Here is a 20,771-nt window from a genome sequence, read left to right on the forward strand (position 1 = left end):
ACTTTTAAGATGATTTTAGGGGTCTGGCTGCATTTTAACCTTTTGGTGCTAGATTTATATGGTTTAAAGAATTACTGGTAACTCTGTTTTGATGCACCACTATTTTATATATTTTTATATTTTTAATTATTTGAGGACTAAACTAGAAGATAAAGGCACTGATATGGAGCCGATGTACTGGTAAGTGCAGAGTTGTTGTTGTTGCTTCTGCTGCTGTTTTTACACAAATTGCCACCATGTAAGGCTCAATTTGGCGGGGCGTGGGTGGCGCTGTGGGTTAAACAACAGAGTCTAGGGCTTGCCGATCAGAAGGTCAGCAGTTCAAATCCCTGTGACGGGGTGAGCTCCCGTTGCTTGGTCCCTGCTCCTGCCAACCTAGCAGTTCGAAAGCACGTCAAAGTGCAAGTAGATAAATAGGTACCGCTCCGGCGGGAAGGTAAACAGTGTTTCTGTGCACTGCTCTGGTTCGCCAAAAGCGGCTTTGTCATGCTGGCCACATGACCCGGAAGCTGTACGCTGGCTCCCTCGGCCAATAAAGTAGATGAGCACCGCAACCGCAGAGTCGTCCATGACTGGACCTAATGGCCAGGGGTCCCTTTACCTTTAAGGCTCAATTTGAATCAGCTTGGATGTTAGGGGGGTACTAACCCTTTGCTACTTCTCTGGTCCATATGCAATCCCTACCCACCCCCCAAATTAAATAGAGAGTTCTCTCCTTTGTGCAAAAACTGATGGCTGACACAGGGATGGCTTGAATTGGGAAAATAGCAGAGGCAAAGGTTTTAAACCCCCTAAAGGCCACATACCATTGTCAGTTTTGACCTTGAGTTATTAGCCTCCCGAGGATGGAAGGGCAGAACATGGGTGGAAGGGCAGAACATGAATATATTAAACTTAGGGGTTTTTTTTAAGTTTGCATATGTGGTGTTTCTGGTGATTTGTGGAAATGGGACTTTGAATCATTCCTGCTGCTTTGTTGAAGGGTTTTCCTTACTTGTCTCATCTCACATCTGGAAGGGAAATGAAAACAGGCAGAGTCTTTCTCCCCCTACATGGCAAGGACCTTGCTGGTTGCTGGGTGAGATTTCAAGGTCAAGACATTTCCTTCCAAACAATATGTGTCCCCCTAGCAGGTTATTCCCGGGGAATTTCTGAGAATTAAAATATGCTCTGCCCCCAGATGCAGCACCACCTCCATGGGATTGAGGAGCGCCACTGTCAAAACCTTGTGGTGGTGAAAACAGGTGAAAATCGTCCCCCTAAATTTTGAGCTGAAAGGTCTCGGAGGAGAACATTCATACCACGTTTAGACATAACTGCTGAAACTCTGACAAGCTCAGGAAAGGTGGACCTGTGAAACACATTGAAGATGCAGCAGCAAAACATCTTTAAAGTAAACATGGCGTGAAGGGAGAAAAGAAAAGATGAGTGCAGAGTCTACCCAAGACTTGTGCTAGTCATGGCCAAGGATGAAAACAAGTAGTCAATTCCCAGCACAGCTTCATGTTTAATTTTCATCAGTCTAAGGCCTTGCACTTAGCTGTTGACTTAACTTCAGACTTGTATCCATTTTGCTGTTCTACATATAACAGTGCAGGAATAAGCCAATCATATCCAAAAGCCCATAGTAAAGGTCAAGAGAAATATTTTAAAAATTATCTTGTGGAGAAAATGTAAATGATTTGTGGGGATGGAGAAGTATTAAGGCAAATTTTAATGATAAAAATATGTGTATTTAAAGAGGCATGATGAACACAATTTTGGATAAAATGTTTACTCGGTTATTAGAAATATTGGTTTTGATCACAATCTGTATTAAATCATAATAATGAAACAGTTCAAGCATTTAGCTCAAAAGAATGGTAACACAATACTAAATTATCATCAGATCCAAAGTAAGTTTGTAAAATGTAATGAAACGGGGGGAAAGAGAGAAAATCTCAGCTTGAAATAGGCAGAAAGGTTAGGAACATTTGGTTCATGATACAAACAAGACTTTTTTTTATTAGTTTACCGTAAACAACAGGTGGGGCTGTTGGAGGAGCTGAAAAAGGATATTAATATAAAGTATATAGTCAGTGTTAGTAGCTGGAAAAGAAACTGAACTGTACAATTAAGTTACTATTAAAATGGCTGAATATTATAACACAAAGTTGCTTCTATATGGGTAAGTATTAATTTCTAATCATGCACTGATTAGGGGTCAAGCTGAAAACTATAGCAAGTAAAATTGACGGCATCCATTATTCTGAGACAATAAGCAACTTCTTTCAAACAGGTGATAAACTAAAACAAAGCCTGGATACTGTAGGGTTATTCATGAATAAGCCAATGACTAACGAAAAGGTCTTGCTTAACTTATATTGAACCATAAGGTAACTTTTTTTACTAGCTCATTGTAACTTCCTTCTTTCCTTCCTAGTTCATTTCACAATCCAGGAAATCACAACCATAACAGTAGCACACACGTGTGTATGTGTGTTTGTGCACAGTACACCTTCCCTGCTTTGCTTGTAGCTTTGCAGAACAAGACTGCTTAGCAGGTGGATCTGTGTGTATTACTTGTACCAGTTTTATTGCTTGTACCAGTTTTATTTTCCCATGCAACAGGCAATTTAGCCCACACCCAGGAACACAGATAGGCATAAGTGTTTCTGTGCAACAAGCAGAAAAAAGCTGGGATGTGGCTGATACAGCCAGTTTTAAAACACCTTTTTGATCATTGGGAACTAAATTTTGGGCCCTTCTTCCCTTCTCAAATATGTGTGCAGTACTGCCAAAGCATCTGGAAGGTGTGCGTGCTTATTACCTGTATAAACAATAAAAGACATTAAAAATAAAGTTAATCTATAAATAAAATAGGTTGGATCCAGGTATGTCTGAGCATAAGGAGATTTACATTAGAAGGCTTTCCTACCCCTTTCCCCCACTGTAGGTCCACTGTGCCCACTTGTGGCATGAGGACCTTCAAGAGCAACTTATTGTGGGTTGCAAGGAGCTCCAGTAGAGAGTTATGGAAACTGAGGAGGACTGCCTTGTGCAAGCAGAGTTTCTCTCCACATAAACTGAGTCTGTCTGATTTCCACTTGTCCTTCCTCCTCTCACTGAAGCTCCTTGCAGTCCATCCCACACCATTCTCAAGGGTTTCATGACCTTCAGGTGTGGCTTTTCAGGAGTATATGTGGCAACATAAATTCATGCCCATGCTTCTCTGGATAGAGCCCTATAGGCAAAGTTATCAAGAATGTAGTGTGTGTGTGTGTGTGTGTGTGTGTGTGTGTGTGTATGAAATCCAACTAAATTTGTGGAGAAATGAAGTAATTAATGTCTTTATTTTCCAGAACCATCTACAGTATCCCATAAACTAGGCTTGCCATATTCCCAAAAGTGAAAATCAAAGTTTTTTTTGCCTTTTTTAATTTTAAAATGATTTCTTTTAAATTATTAATTCCCCTTGCCATACAGCCGGGTATATCTGGACATTTTGCAGATTTGATGAAAATCTGCCTGGACGATGCTTTCCGGTCTGATTCCCAGATGTGTCTGGGAAAACCTGGACGTATGGCAACCCTATCATTAGCTGAAACCCAATAATCTACACAGTAAGATAATAGATTTATCATAGCCCTAATCATAAGTTAAAAGAAACCTTACCAACAACAGTGAGCACAGCACTTGCGGAAACACTGTCCAGAGTAGTATTAGCTATGCAAATATATGCTCCGCCATCTTTATCAGTGACATTCGTAATGGTCAAGTTGTGTTTACCGACAATAAACCTGCAATTACAATACATTTAGTCCATTGGTGCATAGGACTATAAATATATATATTGCAACAAAATACAGTTAAATCTTAATATCAGTACTGAAAAATACTACGAAATTATCTAGTCTGGCTGCTAATAATGAGAAAGTATCCTTCATGCAGTAAATAAACCACATTTAGGTCACATATCAACCCACTAAATATTGCCTGCATCATAAGAAATATAGCGCAGAAGAAGAAGAAGAAGAAGAAGAAGAAGAAGAAGAAGAAGAAGAAGAAGAGTTTGGATTTGATATCCCGCTTTTCACTACCCGAAGGAGTCTCAAAGCGGCTAACATTCTCCTTTCCCTTCCTCCTCCACAACAAACACTCTGTGAGGTGAGTGGGGCTGAGAGACTTCAAAGAAGTGTGACTGGCCCAAGGTCACCCAGCAGCTGCATGTGGAGGAGCGGAGACACGAACCCGGTTCCCCAGATTACGAGTCTACCACTCTTAACCACTACACCACACTGGCAGGAACAAGAGTATAGTACTTCTTAAATATAATTAGTATATAATTACTGTGGTTGAAAAATGTATTACCTAATCCAGCTATGCTAAATTTAAAATAATTGGTTATGATTCAGTAGCTTCAAAAATTTACAGAACAGCCTCTAATGCATGCCTATTCAAGGTCCATAGTGCCACATAATGTTAGGCCAAATCAATCTCTTTTTCTTCAAGACAGATCACAGACACTTTGCTCCTGCCCAAACATGTTGCAGCTGCATTGAGCTAAGTCACAATTTGGCTTACATAGTGTGTTGCATTGTCTTAAACTGGATTCATGGTTCGGCTATCTCCAGAATCTGCACACACCTGCCTAGTGGAGTGAGTGGAAGATGGCACAGAAGTTCTGATGTCTATATACACAAAGCTGCCTGTTCACAATGGCACCACCTTTTTCAGTGAAGAGGAAAGCTCCACGAATGCAAAAGGGTAGGTCCAAACAATTCCATGTTCCACAAAGCGAACAGGGAATCTTGGTCGAAACTCAAATTTGGGAATTTGGGTTGGAACTCAAATATGCAGTTACAATTGAATTTGGAGTCCCATTCTGCAATCTGATTTATATGCCTTTTCAAACAGCTGTAATAATAAGAATTGTAGCAGACATAACATGCAGACTGCATATCATATAACTGTCTCTGTATGCATGTAGCAGACTGCAAAGCTGTCAAACACCTGTTTGCATGCATTCCTATGACAGGGAAGGTGGCAACTGCATTTTCTTACATAGTCTACCCCTTTTATCTCTTCTCTTTATGCCTTATTTTTCTGTTTCAGCCAAAATACAAGACACCCTGCGCAATTTGTGATCCACAATATGGCTGTCCAACAAAGTCCCTTCCCTGAGCCACCTTCCCTGAGCACCGGGAAGACCACAATACATGACTGGTGGCTTGTAAGTCACACGGGACTGAAATAAACCCTATGGGAAACCCCTCCACAAAGGCATTAAAACCTTGAAAGAGAAAGAGAAAATGATGTACATACCTTTCATCATTTGGCAATTCAGCACTGTCCTTCAACCACGTAACTGTTGGTACTAAGGTTGCATCATGTTTAATTGTACATTCAAAGGAAACCTGCCCAGTCCTTTGTACAACTTTGTATTCAGGCTGCTTAATAATCATTGTTGGCTCTGAAACATAAAATTACTATTAAGATATTTAACAGCTGGAAATTCTTTAGGGAATTGTGATTAGAAGAGTGGTATGAGGCATGATTTCTTACCCTTGATTTCTAATTGAACTTCGTTTTGTACCTTCCCTAGTTTATTTCTTGCAACACAGGTATACGTGCCAGCGCTATCCTTCTGGGCTACAGGAATTTCCAAGGTTCCATTTTTATGGAAAACATACTGATTTCCTTGGAGAATGCTACCTTTCACTCCTTTAAACCTAAGTGTTGAAAACACAATCATGTTATGCATTTATTCAAACATCATTGGGTGAAAACGAGTTCCTTTAATTAAATACATCTTTATACCTCAGACCAACAGAGCTGTACCAGTTAGTTAATGGCTTGTAAATCCTAGGGTTAGAATATACTAATATTCAACGAGGCGATTCTAACGGCCAATGTGTGATCGATTTGACATAGCCTAGTTTTTACTTTTGAAAAACTGCTCCCACCAATAAGAAACAAGCCCATGTCAGAAGAGTGATGAGCTCAGCTGATTGATAAAAAGGCTCTTAATCTTAGGGTTGTGGGTTTCAGCCCCACATTGGGCAAAAGATTCCTGCATTAGAGGGGATTGGACTAAATGGCCCTCAGCATTCTTTTTTGTATGCCAGAGTTCCAAAAATAAATAAATAAATAAATAAATAAAAATCCCATAGGGACTAGCACTTGAGGAGTATTTTTTTTCGGGGGGGGGGGGGTGTGTGTGTGTGACAAGGGTCCCAAACCTGATCCCCTTTCTGAAATGGATATTTAAAAGGAAGAATACATTTTAAAAACATGTTAAATACAATCGTGCATTTAACAGATCAGACTAGCGAAAGAAAAGGATACATTATGTTGAAAAAGGGGAAATAAGCAAATATGTTGCTTCCATAAGTAAGAAAACGGTTTGCAAATGAAAATGAGGGGGGGGGAACAGTTTTCTATTTTTACAAATTTCCAAAATTATTTGCTTAAATAACTGTTGTGGATGGAACAGAACATCTTTTAAGCTTTTTACATCATAATTAACTTACCATTCAATTTCAGGCACAGGTGATCCAAAAAAAGCACAGTCTAGAAGGGCCGGTTTGTTTTCAATGACTTGATAGAGTTCATTATGAGGAGTGAGTATTCTTGGTGGCTCAGCTAAAAGAAAGGCATTATTGAAACTGTTGTGAATTCCTTTGGATGCATTTGTTTAGAAAAAAGGGAGACAAGTATTTTAAATAAAGATATGTAATAAAGAACAATAAAAGCATTTTTCTCAATTTCTTCCCTCTCTTATTATGTAGCAGTTTTGAACTAAATAAGTTTCAAAACTTCAGCTAATAAATCCACATCCTGATTAACATTCTAGAGCTGATATTTATTACAATGTAGAAAGGAAATACCTGTGATAAAAATACTGCTGCCTTCCCCAGCGCTTCTAATGTTTGATAGCTTTAGCATGCTCAGGAATCAAAAGTTTTGCATCTCTTTGTAGGAAATGCATACTTTTTTTGAGCATTCTGCAAGCTCCATTTTAAACTTTTTTTGTAAATCGGATGTTATTTCATAGTTTCTCTCCTACTACACCTTTTCTTTTTATTTGTAACTGCTTGTTAGAAAAAATATAAAACCTAAGGGGAAGAATTTTGTGTTTGTTTTTCCAACAAAAAAAGAGGACCAAGAACAAAAACAATCAAAATCTATGTATTCAGTGGTACCTCCGGTTACAAATTTAATTAATTTCCGGAGGTCCGTTCTCAACCCTAAACTGCTCGTAATATGAGGCGCACTTTTGCTCGCATCCCAGGGCAAAGGTTGCAACCGGGAACATCTACTTCCGGGTTAGCGGAGCTCGTAACCCGCAGCGTTTGCAAGGGGGACGGTACGTAACACGAGGTTCCACTGTACCAAGAAAAGGTCCTAAATGAATGTGATTTGGAGAGTTTCTGACACAACCTTATTAATCCATTCTCTCATTAGCTTAATTGAGATGAAAAGCATTCTTAGAGCAGACATTTGCAGCTTTTATGAAACATATAATTATCTGCCAGTTTCGAAAATTCGTATGACAAAAAAGCAAAGTACATATTGTATTGATTCTCCAGTAGATATATTTCTATGCAACCTGCACCTGTTATTCAGAGGTATGCTGTCTCCAACAGCGGTTGGCCATCATAACTAGCCAATGATAACCCAATCCTCCAGTAATTTATCTAATCCTCTTTTAAATCATTTGGTGTCCCTCACCAGATACACTGGGAGGCAATACTGTAGTTTAACAGTGCATTGTGTGAATAAGCACTTCATTTTGTCCTGAATCTTCCAACATTCAGCTTCATTGGTTGAGCCCAAATTCTAGTATTACAAGAGGGGTGAAAAATGTTTCGCTATCTACTTTCTGGTATGTGTCTATCCTTACTGTAGCCACTGAGCCATATCTCTTGAGTAAACATACATAGTATTGTGCTGTAAAACATTCTTATTTGGGCTTGTGTTTGGTGTTGCGTTCAATATAGTAGAAGATGGAAGTTTGTTTTTAACTGATTTTTAATATACTAATTTATGTATGCTTTAATGAATGCTAAAATATTACTTCTGAGTAAACACATATAGGATTGCACAAATGGGAAATCACACAACTATACAGCATTATTACTAGGGGGTTTCCCCCTAAAAGAAAATGTGGTCTTACCTAAAACGTTGACAAATGCATTTGCCAATAAATATCCATATTCATTAGAGGCGTTACATTGATAAACAGCACTTGACCTTTCTTGTACATCAGTGAAAATAACTGTATCACCGTCAACATTTCTGCTAGGATCTTCAGGAGCAACTAGCAAAAATAGGAAGGAGATATTAAAAAATGTTCAGAGATGCCAAAACATTCCTTTTTATTCAGTTGTTATTAATAAAAAGTAATGAGAGGTTCATAGATAGGATTGTAACTTCTTGTAAGATACAGTAATATACAGTAAAACATAAAGGAAACTCAGGTAGAGGCACATCCTCTACCAAAAGAACAAAGGATAAGTTATAGCAAAAAGGACCTGAAGAAAAGGAGAGAGGATGAAAAATGTAAATGAGACAAAACAATAATATCCAAAGTAGACTGCAGATCTAACTGGAATTATTTATTTTCCTTCCTTCCACACTGAAGAAATGAGGTTAAATGATGCATTAATGCTACCAATATAGCCCCTCCACTGGAATATTTAAGAGGCAAAATATACAAGAATGTAATAAAAATTCATATAATTTTGCTCAAACATCCAAATGAATACACACACACACACAGCATTATAAACTACAAATCAACTACTGTATACTGAAACAACATGATGCTTAAGAATGCAATGCAAGCCACCAGATCTCCTGGAGAAATGAGGATAAGAAAGGAAGGAGATACCCCTCTGCTGATGCCCAGGAACTTTACAGGGGATGGCATATCAATCATGGAAAGATCTGTGGGCATAGATCAGCGGTGCTTTCACCAGCAACTGCTAATGCTAGGCCTCGAAATAGGATGTGAGAGGATCAGGGCAGATGGGCCTTGGATGCACCAGGTTCAAAACCCCTGCATTGTTTCAAGAAGCCACAGGATCGAGACCCTCAAGAACATCAGCTTTGAGCTAATTTCCTGGTTCCAGTCCTGATCGGCACAAGCTGACAGGATGCTGGAAGAGGCAGATGATCAGCAACCTCACTCCCACCCATCATATAATTTAGGATTGCTCTGTATGTCTAGTTTCCAACTATATTTGGAAAAGAGCCACAATTCTGTAGATGTTAGTGCAAGGTCATTCAATCCACAAATATATGATGTTGTCAATGAAGGGGGGGTGTTAACCCCATAATCTAAATAAAATAAAGTCCTGAGCATTTCTAGTCTGCATTTTTTTAAAACTAGAAAATAAAAACAGGTCATTGTTAGCAAGGCCTACAGGGAGTAAACAGCTTTGAAATTCAAATTTTGCTATTTTATTTGAAATGATGCCTTTGGTCTACATCTTCCTCCATTGAAGAAAAAAAAGCCACAAAAATCACAAAAAAATACTTTAATGTGTATAAAATCAAAGGTAGCTGATCCCTATGGCTCAGCACTTCTATACAGAAATATAAGATTACAAATCCTCTTGTAGAGACTCTACCTGTTCTGTAGGTTGTTAGGCTGTCTATGTGAAAACGAGTGCAGAACAGGGCCTCTGCATGGACCTTTAATCGCTGGGTAGGAGAGATATTTTCTGCAAGCAGAGCTTTTTAAGTGCTTCCCACCCTCCACCCCCCGCCACCTGGCCAGCCTATTTCTTGTCCACTTTCTCTAATGAACTGTTTCACTTGAGGACTTGGGCTCTCTCCTTGCCTGGCACAAGTTAAAGCCACCTCATCCAGAGTTCCTGAATGATGCTGTTGCTTAGAAACTTGAAAAGGGAAAGGAATGGAATCTTCAGAAGGGTATTAATGGCAGCCTACTTCAGTAGAGCGAAGGAACCTGTGCCACTTGGGGAAGGGAAATTCAGCCACAGTTGAAAGCACCCCTCAGCCTGGCCACCCGTTCTCAACTTTAGAACTTGCTGCCACCCAATAATGAGGAATTCTTTCTACAAAGCTGCCAATTATCAATCAGCCTAAAAACTTCCCTGGGGTTTCCCCCCATAAAGGTAGGGTAGTTTATCGCTCCTAGGCGTGGGAGTGTTAAAAACAAGGCTGCAACAGGTTTATGAAATGAAATCTAAAGTTTACCAAGACAAAAACAAGCAGTTCTTCTAGGAAAAGGCATTGCATGAGGAAGTTACTGAAAGACAACATATTCCCAGTGAAGCAAAAGAACAAACAAATGGTTAAACGCAACCCTTCTTTGCAGCCTCTAAATACATTCCCTGAGGTTACAAACTTACATTCTTCTATTGTACTCCATAGAATTCCAGTATGTCTGCCTTGCTAATTTGATGTCTCCAGAGTCACACCTTGAAGTGCCTGCCCCAAAGGCAGTCCTCCAAGGAACAGCCTCTGCCTACCTGCTCCCTCCACAACATGGGCTCTGCCCAGCAGATTGCAGGTGACAGGAAATTTTGTTTTGCTTTGTTTATTTCAGACAATACTTCTCTCACATACTCAGATAACTAGGTCAAAAGAGAAGGCGGGAGAGTTAACTCTAGAGTTAGAGAGTTAAACCGTATAATCTCCAAACAAACAAACAAGCAAGCAAGCAATATTTGTATCCCCATATAATACACAACTGTCTATAAAAGCAGAGTCCATGCAAACAACCCATATAAACAAAGTCCAAGTCCTTTATTCCTTGTTTATTTCTCTCCTTCCTTTCTCTGAATCCTGCAAAGCCTCATGGCTTTCACCTCTCCTGGAATAGAGACACCAGTTAAAAACTTTGCATCACATTGTTCTGAAGAGAGTAAAAACAGATCTTACTTGAGATAGGAACTCCATTCGCTAACCAGCTTATACTGGGTTTGGGTTTGCCATTAGCTCTGCAGATCAAGGAACCACTTTCTCCAGGAGACAATACAAGGTTTGTGGGCTCTCTTATCCAGTAAGGTGCAGCTGAATTTAAAGAGAACGAAACAAACCATCTGTATCTCTTTTAGAGTGTGTCTGTGTGTGTGTGTGTGATGGCATACAATATTACACAGATTGACTCAATTAGTTATGGTGGCAAAATTCTGTCTATTTCGGGAACAAAGTTGATAGAATGTTTGCAGTGCGCACCCTGAGAGAGAAGGGAACATTGTCTATTTGGTTGGGATAATTAAAACTTGCAGAGAACCTGTAGACAAAAGTTTTGGGGTGTGTTTTTTTTTTAAGAGTACTGTAGCCCACAAAGAAGTCGTAAGTTGTAGAAAAGCCAAGAGTCGAGGAGTCCAGAGCAAAGCTAGCTGGTGGAATTTAGGGACAGCAATGTGAGGAAAGGGTAGATGAAGCCAATACATTAAGATCAGGAAGGAGGTTTGAATGTCAAATTGATTTAAGCTAATCAGTAAAATCTTCACTTGAAGACTTCATGTAACAAGTCTATTGGGCTGTATATTGCATATAATATCTTTATTTCACTTTATATATTAACAAAGTATTTGCTTGTATCCAGGGAAGTGCTGGTGAAATGGGGAATGGCTTGGCAGAAGGTAACTTTCTCACCATCTGCTGCCTCCAGAAAGCCCCTTCTGAGGATCGAGGTACCCTCTCTGAAAGGGGTAGGCTATGGCTAGGGGTGCTGAGGGGAATAATAATTTTAAAAATCAGCAGATGAATCTTCTGCTAATCCCCCCCAACCGTGATTATCTGCATCCAAGTCATTATGTTATTCATTTACTTAAATAGATGTGCTAGTTGTTTTTCAAAATGATTTTTTCAAAGACAGCATACAGTATACAATAAAATCAGTTAAAATATATTATACAATATTAAAACAATAATAATGAGGTAGGAAAACTCAGCAGAACTCTGAGAGAATTTTTTTAACAAAGGTTCTGGATCTATCAGCCTCTGAGAGGATTGTTCTCTACCCATGCTGCGGTTACAAGTTTTCCAAAGAGCAAACTGAATCAGGTACAATCTGCTCCACTATCCATTTGTCCTCATTGTACTGATTTTTGCATAACTGAAATTCTGCTGAAGGAGAATTTTTGGTGATTAGACCTGAGACTTATCAGAATCTGCCTCAATTTATCTAGTGGATTCCAAAATGTCTTTAGGATATACAAGACTTTTTCTGTGTGCTGGGAGGGCTTTACCACACTGTGTGAGGTCAATGGCAGTATTGGCCACCATGAAGTGCTGTAAACATACATAGCAAGGTATAGTTAATATACGATAGTACACGTCTCATTTTGACATGTGGATGGATTTCAGTATAGAAATCCAGTTCAGACAAACCTTTCATGTAGTAAAGCCCATCTGATGCCACCCCTCTGAACTAAAAAAATTGCATGCTATGTTAAGAAAAGTTTTACCTTTGACAGTGACTGTTATAACATGGTGAGCAGAACCCAAAAGATTTGATGCAATACATTTATATTTTCCAGAGTCAGCTTCAGAAATGTCTATTATTTTGAGGGTTTTATGAAAATTATCCAAAAAAGTTCTGTTGGCAGGAAGCTCGCCACCTTCTTTAATCCAGCGAATAAGTGGTGTAGGTCTGATGGAAAAAAAAACCAAAGGAACAGCAGTTGAGATTAAAGTGATTGGAGGAAGGAGCACAAAATTCCAACTCTCATGTTCAAGAGATTGGAAGCAAGCTATAAGCTTCAGGTTCCCCTCTTCTGTCAGTGCTAACAGAATTCCCTTCCAATTTCCACAGTGGGCTTTAAAGGAATCCAGGGACACGATGGTTTGGTCAACCCCTGAGAGGGGGTTGTGCCCGTGCCTGAGTCCAGGGGGACATTTGGGTGGTGGATTGAGCATGTCCCTGGCTTTCCACTTATCCAAGTGTTCACCCTTGGCTGACCTATCCTGGAACCCTGGGTCAGCGCTACCTGCGTAGCAGGGAGCTAGTCAAACCCAGAGCCGTCTCATTCATAGGGGCAGGTGGCGCGGTGCACCAGGGCGCCAGGCCCCCCAGGGGCGCCCCCGCGAGCCCGCCGGCATACCGGGCGCCCCCTCACCAACCTGCCCCCGCCCCTATGGGGCGGGGGATGAGGGGCCTGGCACTGCAAGCCAGCCACCCTCCGGAGCCCCAGCTGGAGCGCTGGGAAGGGCGCGCAAAGCCCCGCGCTGCTCCAGCGCCACGTCCATCATCCCCCGAGGGGCGGCCAGCGCGGGAGGGAGGTGGGCGAGTGGGGGATGAGGGGCGTGGCGCTGCAAGCCGGCCACCCTCCGGAGCCCCAGCTGGAGTGCTGGGAAGGGCGCGCAAAGCTCCGCGCCGCTCCAGCGCCACGCCCCTCATCCCCCGCTCGCCCGCCTCCCTCCCGCGCTGGCCGCCCCTCGGGGGATGATGGACGTGGCGTTGGAGCAGTGCGGGGCTTTGCGCGCCCTTCCCAGCACTCCAGCTGGGGCTCCGGAGGGTGGCCGGCTTGCAGCGCCACGCCCCTCATCCCCCGCTCGCCCACCTCACTCCCGCGCTGGCCGCCCCTCGGGGGATGATGGACGTGGCGCTGGAGCAGCGTGGGGCTTTGCGCGCCCTTCCCAGCGCTCCAGCTGGGGCGCCGGAGGGTGGCCGGCTTGCAGCGCCACGCCCCCATCCCCCGCTCGCCCACCCCCCCTCCCGAGGGGCGGCCAGCGCGGGAGGGAGGTGGGCGGAGAGGCGGCCCACCGGGGGGCGCCGAGGGATCGTCGCGCCAGGGCGCACGATCCCTTTGAGACGGCCCTGGTCAAACCAGAGCCTATGCAACCAATCACTTGCTGTAATCAATAAAGTTGTGGCCTAAATTCTGCCAAAAACCAAACCAAAACATGAGTCTTGTCTGAATTTATTTGAGGTGAGGTTAAAAAGTCTGAACACGCAAAGAGAAGGGAAAGAGCAAGCATCTCAGCTGTCTCCCTTTCTCTCTGTGTGCATACTGCCAAACTAATCAACAATCGAACATTCAAACATAATAATACTACAAAAGGAAAACAGTGTGAAGTGAGACGTGCTTAGCATTTCTGCATTTACGTTGCATGTTTCAAATGTCAACTCACAATCCTTCTGCAATGCACTCCAGCAAAAGGGTGTTTCCTCTTAGCTCTGTTTTGCTACTTGTACTTCCAGTGGGCAGCAGAAGAGTTGGGCGGCGTTCAGGAGATAACCTGTCTGAAAGAAAAGAAAAATGTATTTAGAAGTATTAATAATTCGAATGTAATTTCAAGGCTACAGTAAAACCAATCCTTTCCATAAATGTGTGCTGTGTCTAACACTGACTGTCAATACTGTAATTCATACAAACTGGGAGTTTTTAACACATCTTGCCCTACCTTGTTTAACTACTTCGGAAAAACCTGCCTTAAAATTTGGGAAATTCCTGAAAGGGGTAAGCATTTCACTTAGTAACTAAAATATTTTGGAAGAAATCCACCCACCAAATAAATTAGTGCTTTATTTGTTTGACTCTTAAAGAATAACATATGTTTCCCTGGGAACATCATTGTTGGTGAAATAGCAAATTCTTAAATAAATAATAGTGCTGTGAAGAGCTACTGTAAGTGATCAGAGTTTTTCACTTGAAATGATGGAAGTAAATGATAAAGGTTTTCCACGGAAATCTTTTCTGTTGGCTTAGAAGCTTACCTTGTGAATTCAGTCCTCTTTATTACCATTTCTGTTTGAAATTCTTCTGGGAAATTAGTTAACATTCATCTTTGTAGATATGAGCAATATCTGGCTTACATTCAATGGGACTCCAAAAGGTTATAAGTAAACAGGAGTGGAATCAGGGTATAACGTCATTAAAAATTAAAATGTTTCAAGGCAACTTTAACTGCTTTGGCTTTCCCAAAAGATCTTGGTCAAATTGCAGTTTGGTCCAGTGTTGAAAATTCTCTTAGAGATCCCCAGCATACCATTTCTCCTCCCCAACCTTTTCACACACACCTGCACCTACCTATATCACAGAACTATGATTCTCACTATTCCTTGGGAACAGGAAATAGCTATAAACTGGTTTTAAGTTTGTAGTGTCGACAGGTCCAGGGAGACAGCGAGATCATACAATAAGAAGTAAGCCATTAACTTTAAATGAAAAAAAACAACAAACTTTATTTGCGTAGCCTACAGGCCATTGCATCAAAAAGACACATATTACAGATACTGGCAAAAAGCCCTATATAAACCAATAAGATGAGCTGAATCAGAATTCAGCACAATTAACTTTAAATGCATAGCTTTCAGTCCAGATCACCAAGTTCTCCCGTGTGTACACGGGACTATTCCCCATTCTCTTCAATGGAACTCTGTGTGCTTAAAAGAGGCGCATGCATTGAATTTCCACTTTTATAATGGGGAAATCCTCAAGTGCACAAGGAGCCACTTCTATCTCCATATGCTTTCACATAACTTGCAAATAGGATACAAAAAAACCCCATTTGAATTAATTCTTATTTTATGAAAAAATGAAGGACAAAGTCCATCAGCCAGTTACCTACTAGCATGTACCAATTACATCTTCCTGACCTTTAAATACATCACAGTATGACTGGTCTTGACTTGGGACCCAGGTGGCGCTGTGGGTTAAACCACAGAGTCTGGGGCTTGCCGATCAGAAGGTCGGCGGTTCGAATCCCTGCGACGGGGTGAGCTCCCGTTGTTTGGTCCCAGCTCCTGCCCACCTAGCAGTTCGAAAGCACCTCAAAGTGCAAGTAGATAAATAGGGACCGCTCCGGCGGGAAGGTAAACGGCGTTTCCGTGCGCTGCTCTGGTTCGCCAGAAGCGGCTTAGTCATGCTGGCCACATGACCCGGAAGCTGTCTGCGGACAAACGCCGGCTCCCTTGGCCTATAGAGCGAGATGAGCGCCGCAACCCCAGAGTCGGACACGACTGGACCTAATGGTCAGGGGTCCCTTTACCTTTACCTTTATGACTGGTCTGCTGTGCAGCTCTCTTTCTAGGACTAAGTTGTCCTTGAAGGGTAGCACACTCAAACATGCAGCTCTTTTGCCATCCCCCTGCTTTGCACTCCACAGAAGCAGGATGCAACAGTGGTGCACTCCTCAGCTCATCTTGGATCTGGGAGGTTCTCACATCCAGGACAAACAGAAGCAATACAGGTGACCGTGTCACTGCATAGATGTAGGCACTTACTTTGCTAATGCTTACTTTGGTTTGGATATAGCGCCAATTGATTTGCTCTCGGCTTCTACTGGGGTGGGTGGGGAGGTTGTGGCACGTAGGGAAAAGGGGCTGCTGCTGCCTGCCTTGAATCTGAGCAATGGTAGGAGATGGTGGTACTTCACTTGCTTAAGTGAGAATAAAAAAGGCAAATGCATCAGCCACCAGAATTATATTATGCTTGTGGACTGAGCCCCTGTAATATATGCCTTTTAGCCCTTGGAACGTTTGTGTGAAGTGGATCGTATATGCATCCTTGAGAAATTCAACAATGTGGTCAAATCCATAACCATAAAGCCATGTTTATAGTTCATAAGACTGCTACCTCTGTGAAGGATTGAAAATAACAGAAAATAAAAAGAAAATAGCAAATGCACATTAGGGCATGGATGCTTCAAACATGCTAGACATGTATTTTTTCTAACACATGTATTAAGTGGTTAGCACTTAAACTGCGTATTCAGTGAGATATTAAGCAGAATGAGCAACAGTTAATTGTTTATGGCTTTTTCCTTAGTATACGGTGTGTGCTATTGACTAGTCTCAGTGAGAACGAATTATCAGCTAACATAAAGGGGAAAGTTATAGAGTGCATGAACATTAACAAGCCTGCTATATTGATTCATTTGCCAAAAGGAAAAAAAAGATGTTTGCATGCAAATGTTCTGCCATTACTTCTAAATAATTTATAATCAATTAGAGCACTCATCCTGTGCAATTTACTTTTATGGTCACCAGTAGATATAGATATTAGAATTGTAAGGGCAGTAAAGTTAAGCAGCCATGGAGTGGTTAGTTAACTAAATTCTACAATGAAAGGAGTAATGCAGGAGTGGATCTCTAAAACTCACCACCATAAAAATCAGAGTCACTCATATTAGCAGTTATAGTTTCATTCAATGAATCCACTGAAATAAATAGAATATCATGAAGAATGCAACCAGGAAGCAGTAAATATGGGCTTTAGAAGTTAATATATCTATCTACTGAAGCTGATCAATTCGAACAGAAATAAACATTTATTTCATTGTAATATCCAGGTCTGCAATTGCTTTTGCATAAGATAGAAAATATTTGGTAACTGTCACACAGAAGCATCTGAGTGTGCAACATACAGAAAATCTTGTTACCGGGCTGTTTTCAAACTTAGGTTGTATTCCAGCAATCAGATTGTCTAAACTAGTATTGACTTCAATGCAATTTAGGCACCCTAGGTACTTAACAGTACATGTTTTTAGTGCACCACATAATTTTACAAAGCTCTAGTAAAAAATATACTGGAAGTCATTTTTAATGTTCTGAAGGTGTATTAATTTAAACCACGTGTTCTAAGAAAGGTACATTCCAGCAAGAAAAAATTGTTATACACTTACGTAACAAATACTTCTGTCACATGTAATGTAGCCATAAAATAGCTTACAAAATTCACACCTACCTGGTTCAACTTTTAAAGAAATGGGTTGCTTCTGTTGTATAGTTTGAGTGTGGTTAAATCTCGCATAGCATATATAATCATCACGGCTATCTTCTGGCTTTACATTAGAAAAATAAAGGTCTCCATTTAGACTCTGGGAAACTCTATTATTTTGAGGCAGCTTTTGAAAAGCTGTAGGGAAGAAAAGAAAAGAAATTGTGTCATTAAACAATGAAAGGCTACTTTAGGTACGTGAAGTAGACATTCTCCTATTGCTGCATGCCTCAGTGCCTCTGACAAAGATTCTAATGTTTAGACAGGTTTATATGAACCTGCCTTTCTAATGCCTGGGTCCCAATTCATAGAGGGCTTTAAAGATTAAAATCAGCACTCTGAATTGCATGCTGAAACGAATTTAGAAGCCCTTGAAAATGGTTTAAAACAGGTGGATGTGCCCCCCTGTGGGAGAAAAACTAGTCAGTTTCCATGTGTGAGCTAACTAATAAAGAAATGCCATTCTCCTACGCCCCTGAGAAAGATGTGAGAACCAGCATATTGGTGCAACAATTATATTTATTGCAATATAAGAAGATGTGCGAATCAAGAATGAATTAATAAGTGAGGGCAGGTGAGTTTATTCATTATATAGAGGGGAGTGCCCCTCTTATCCCCTGTGCAAATCAGCCGCTGTATTCAGTGGCTTCCAAGCCAACAACAGGGTGTATTTCTGCTCCTCACACTAGATGAGCCTTAGGGTATAAGGACTGGGCATGCACACTATGGCCCCATGGCAGACTGTTTACCCAACTGTACCTGCCCATTCCTGCCCATCTTTTGCAAGCTTACAGCTATAAGCGATGACTCCCAGGTGCCCACAACCCTAATAATGCCTCAGGGTGGCATAGGATTATATCCTAATTTGTTTACCTGCCTGCACTAAACTCCAATGAGAGCAAAGTGTCCAAATTCAACAGTAAACAATTGCCAGTCAAACCAGATTGTGTACTTATTTAAAACAAGCCATTGCCAGATAGACTAGATTAACCAAATAAGAAAACTCATGCCAATCACATATGATTCCTCCAGTTACGCAAGCAAATAACAATGAGACCAGATTCATCAAACAGGGAAATGGAAATATTGCCAATCAGCTGAGTCGCAAAATAAATGAGCAAACAAACATTATGTAGTGTGAAGTAGCCCCAAAAAGGGAAGGCATCACCCATGATTGATCACCTTGCCCATCTACTTTTGGGAAATCGCTTTCAGAGTCTCCTTTGGGTAAGGAGGTAGAGCAAATTCACCTCAACTAATATCCACTACACTGTGGATATTAAGTCTCCAAACGAGGTCGTGAAACCAGATAAATCAATGTGAAATGGCGTTTTCCTGTGTTAAAAGTAGGACTTCCATGTTCTCCCCCCCCCCCATTCCAGATCACAACAGTAGGTATAGTCCCAGCCATAGTTCAAGAGACTATTCAACGTGTGTTTACTTACTATAGTCATTTCTACTCTCTTCCTACTGCTTTGCAAAGTCCATTTTTGTATTAGCCCAGCCCTCCCCTGTTTCGGCCTCTCATTACTTGTAGAAAAAGCATGTCTCAGAGATATTGAGGATGATTATCAAAATGTGGGTCATTTAGATAGGCTGTTCACAATAGCTGTGCAACTTTACTCACTGTCCCATCAAAGTGATGGGGGAAATGGCATACAATGACCATGCATGAACACTATGTAATAATTTGCAACAGTACTACAGGCCAACCTATATGTCATGCTGATTCAAACCAGCTAACTTGCTTTAAAAAGACAGTGGGCCTGGCATATAACATCACACACAGAAAACTGCAGCTTGAGTAGCATTATGATGTAATACAGAAATGTAGTAGACACACCCATGTCCCATCATAAAGAGCTAACTTACAAACCTAACATGAAACAGTTTCCTGTTAACATGGGATTGCAACAGTCATGTAGACAGTATGATGAATTTGTCCCGCTTGCCACATGAAAGTGTTCTAATTGCAGCACAGATGGAATTACTGAAATAATTTAGTGTGAGAGATATTTATGTATTTTAAAATAAACTTACAGTTATCCATCCAAAATATTATAGGTGGTGGTAATCCAATAGGTGGCCTGCAGGGAAGTATTGCATATTGACCTTCAGTTACTGTTTTGGGAACTAGTTTTTCTTTGGTCCATAAAGGAGATCCTGCAGAAAAGGGAGGAAACCAATGTCACATGGCCTGGGCAGTGAAAACGACATAGGAATTTCAAGAACCAAGAGAGAACAAAGCTGCATAAGACATGAACCCAATATCACATGAAATTTACAAATTTTCACGAACATCTTTTTTTACAGTATTCTTAGGGGGAAAGTTGTAAGGAACTTTATGGTGTGATTTAGCTATTTCAAGGAAAAAACTAATCTTCAAACGTTCAGCAACAGGAAGAGAAACTTGCACTTTCCTGAAATGTGCTTAGGAAGTTCTCAGACTATGTAATACTGGGTATCGTAGGAAAGCAAAGCAATTAAAGATTAGGATAATGGACTCCTAATTACACATTACAGGAGTAGTTACCAGTAGTTACAAAAATGTAGATGAATGGGTGAGCAAATTAAGTATGCCACCTTCAGCACAGTTATACATCCTTACGTTTTATTTATTTCAATACTACTTTAGTACATGTAAAGTGAATCATATGTTTTTATGCAGCATTTTGAGGTATTTGCCTGCCATGCTAGAGTGAAATGATTTAGGATCATCTGTTTACCACCTCATCCTAAACTCTTAAGAGAACATATCTGAGATGAAGCCATGACTGCTTAAGGAAACAAAAATTCTAATGAGACTACTTCACTGATCTATATTCCAACCTCTTTGGTCTCGTTTTTTTAAACGTACATTTCAGCAATATGTAATTGTTAAATACATATAATACTCAAGTATAAAATATTTTGTTCTAATTGTGATGCTTTATACAATACCCAGTTCTAAACATACTGGAAAAAGAAGGGAAATCTTGCGTGCTTAACTTACTAAGAAAAACTTCGGAGAAGATGGGTAGTTTTTCATGCAGTACAGTGCTAAACTATAATATCAAATATCATTACCTTCTAATAAGATTG

At 40.7% G+C, this 20,771-nt stretch overlaps 1 protein-coding gene across 27 annotated transcripts in view; it reads right to left on the minus strand.

Moving 5' to 3' along the window:
• The window catches only part of NRCAM (neuronal cell adhesion molecule), an 82,279-nt gene that overhangs the window by 40,574 nt on the left and 20,934 nt on the right, over nucleotides 1-20,771 (minus strand). For 15 of the 27 annotated variants that reach the window (XR_004427482.1, XR_004427483.1, XM_033163164.1 and 12 more), the window contains 12 exons: nucleotides 19,731-19,853; nucleotides 17,658-17,828; nucleotides 17,074-17,130; nucleotides 14,101-14,212; nucleotides 12,435-12,619; nucleotides 10,897-11,028; nucleotides 8,159-8,302; nucleotides 6,513-6,624; nucleotides 5,545-5,711; nucleotides 5,305-5,452; nucleotides 3,655-3,779; nucleotides 2,015-2,044 (listed from right to left, as the gene is read on the minus strand). Coding sequence is in view for 25 of the 27 variants with exons in the window: in XM_033163164.1 (XP_033019055.1) it covers nucleotides 2,015-2,044; nucleotides 3,655-3,779; nucleotides 5,305-5,452; nucleotides 5,545-5,711; nucleotides 6,513-6,624; nucleotides 8,159-8,302; nucleotides 10,897-11,028; nucleotides 12,435-12,619; nucleotides 14,101-14,212; nucleotides 17,074-17,130; nucleotides 17,658-17,828; nucleotides 19,731-19,853 (1,506 nt within the window). In the remaining 2 variants the exon portion in view is untranslated. The remainder of the gene's footprint in view (nucleotides 1-2,014; nucleotides 2,045-3,654; nucleotides 3,780-5,304; nucleotides 5,453-5,544; nucleotides 5,712-6,512; nucleotides 6,625-8,158; nucleotides 8,303-10,896; nucleotides 11,029-12,434; nucleotides 12,620-14,100; nucleotides 14,213-17,073; nucleotides 17,131-17,657; nucleotides 17,829-19,730; nucleotides 19,854-20,771) is intronic. The other 12 variants (XM_033163159.1, XM_033163162.1, XM_033163163.1 and 9 more) reach the window with 3 other exon arrangements.

Source organism: Lacerta agilis, chromosome 10 (genome assembly GCF_009819535.1).
Source record: "Lacerta agilis isolate rLacAgi1 chromosome 10, rLacAgi1.pri, whole genome shotgun sequence".
Taxonomy (NCBI): Eukaryota; Metazoa; Chordata; class Lepidosauria; order Squamata; family Lacertidae; genus Lacerta; species Lacerta agilis.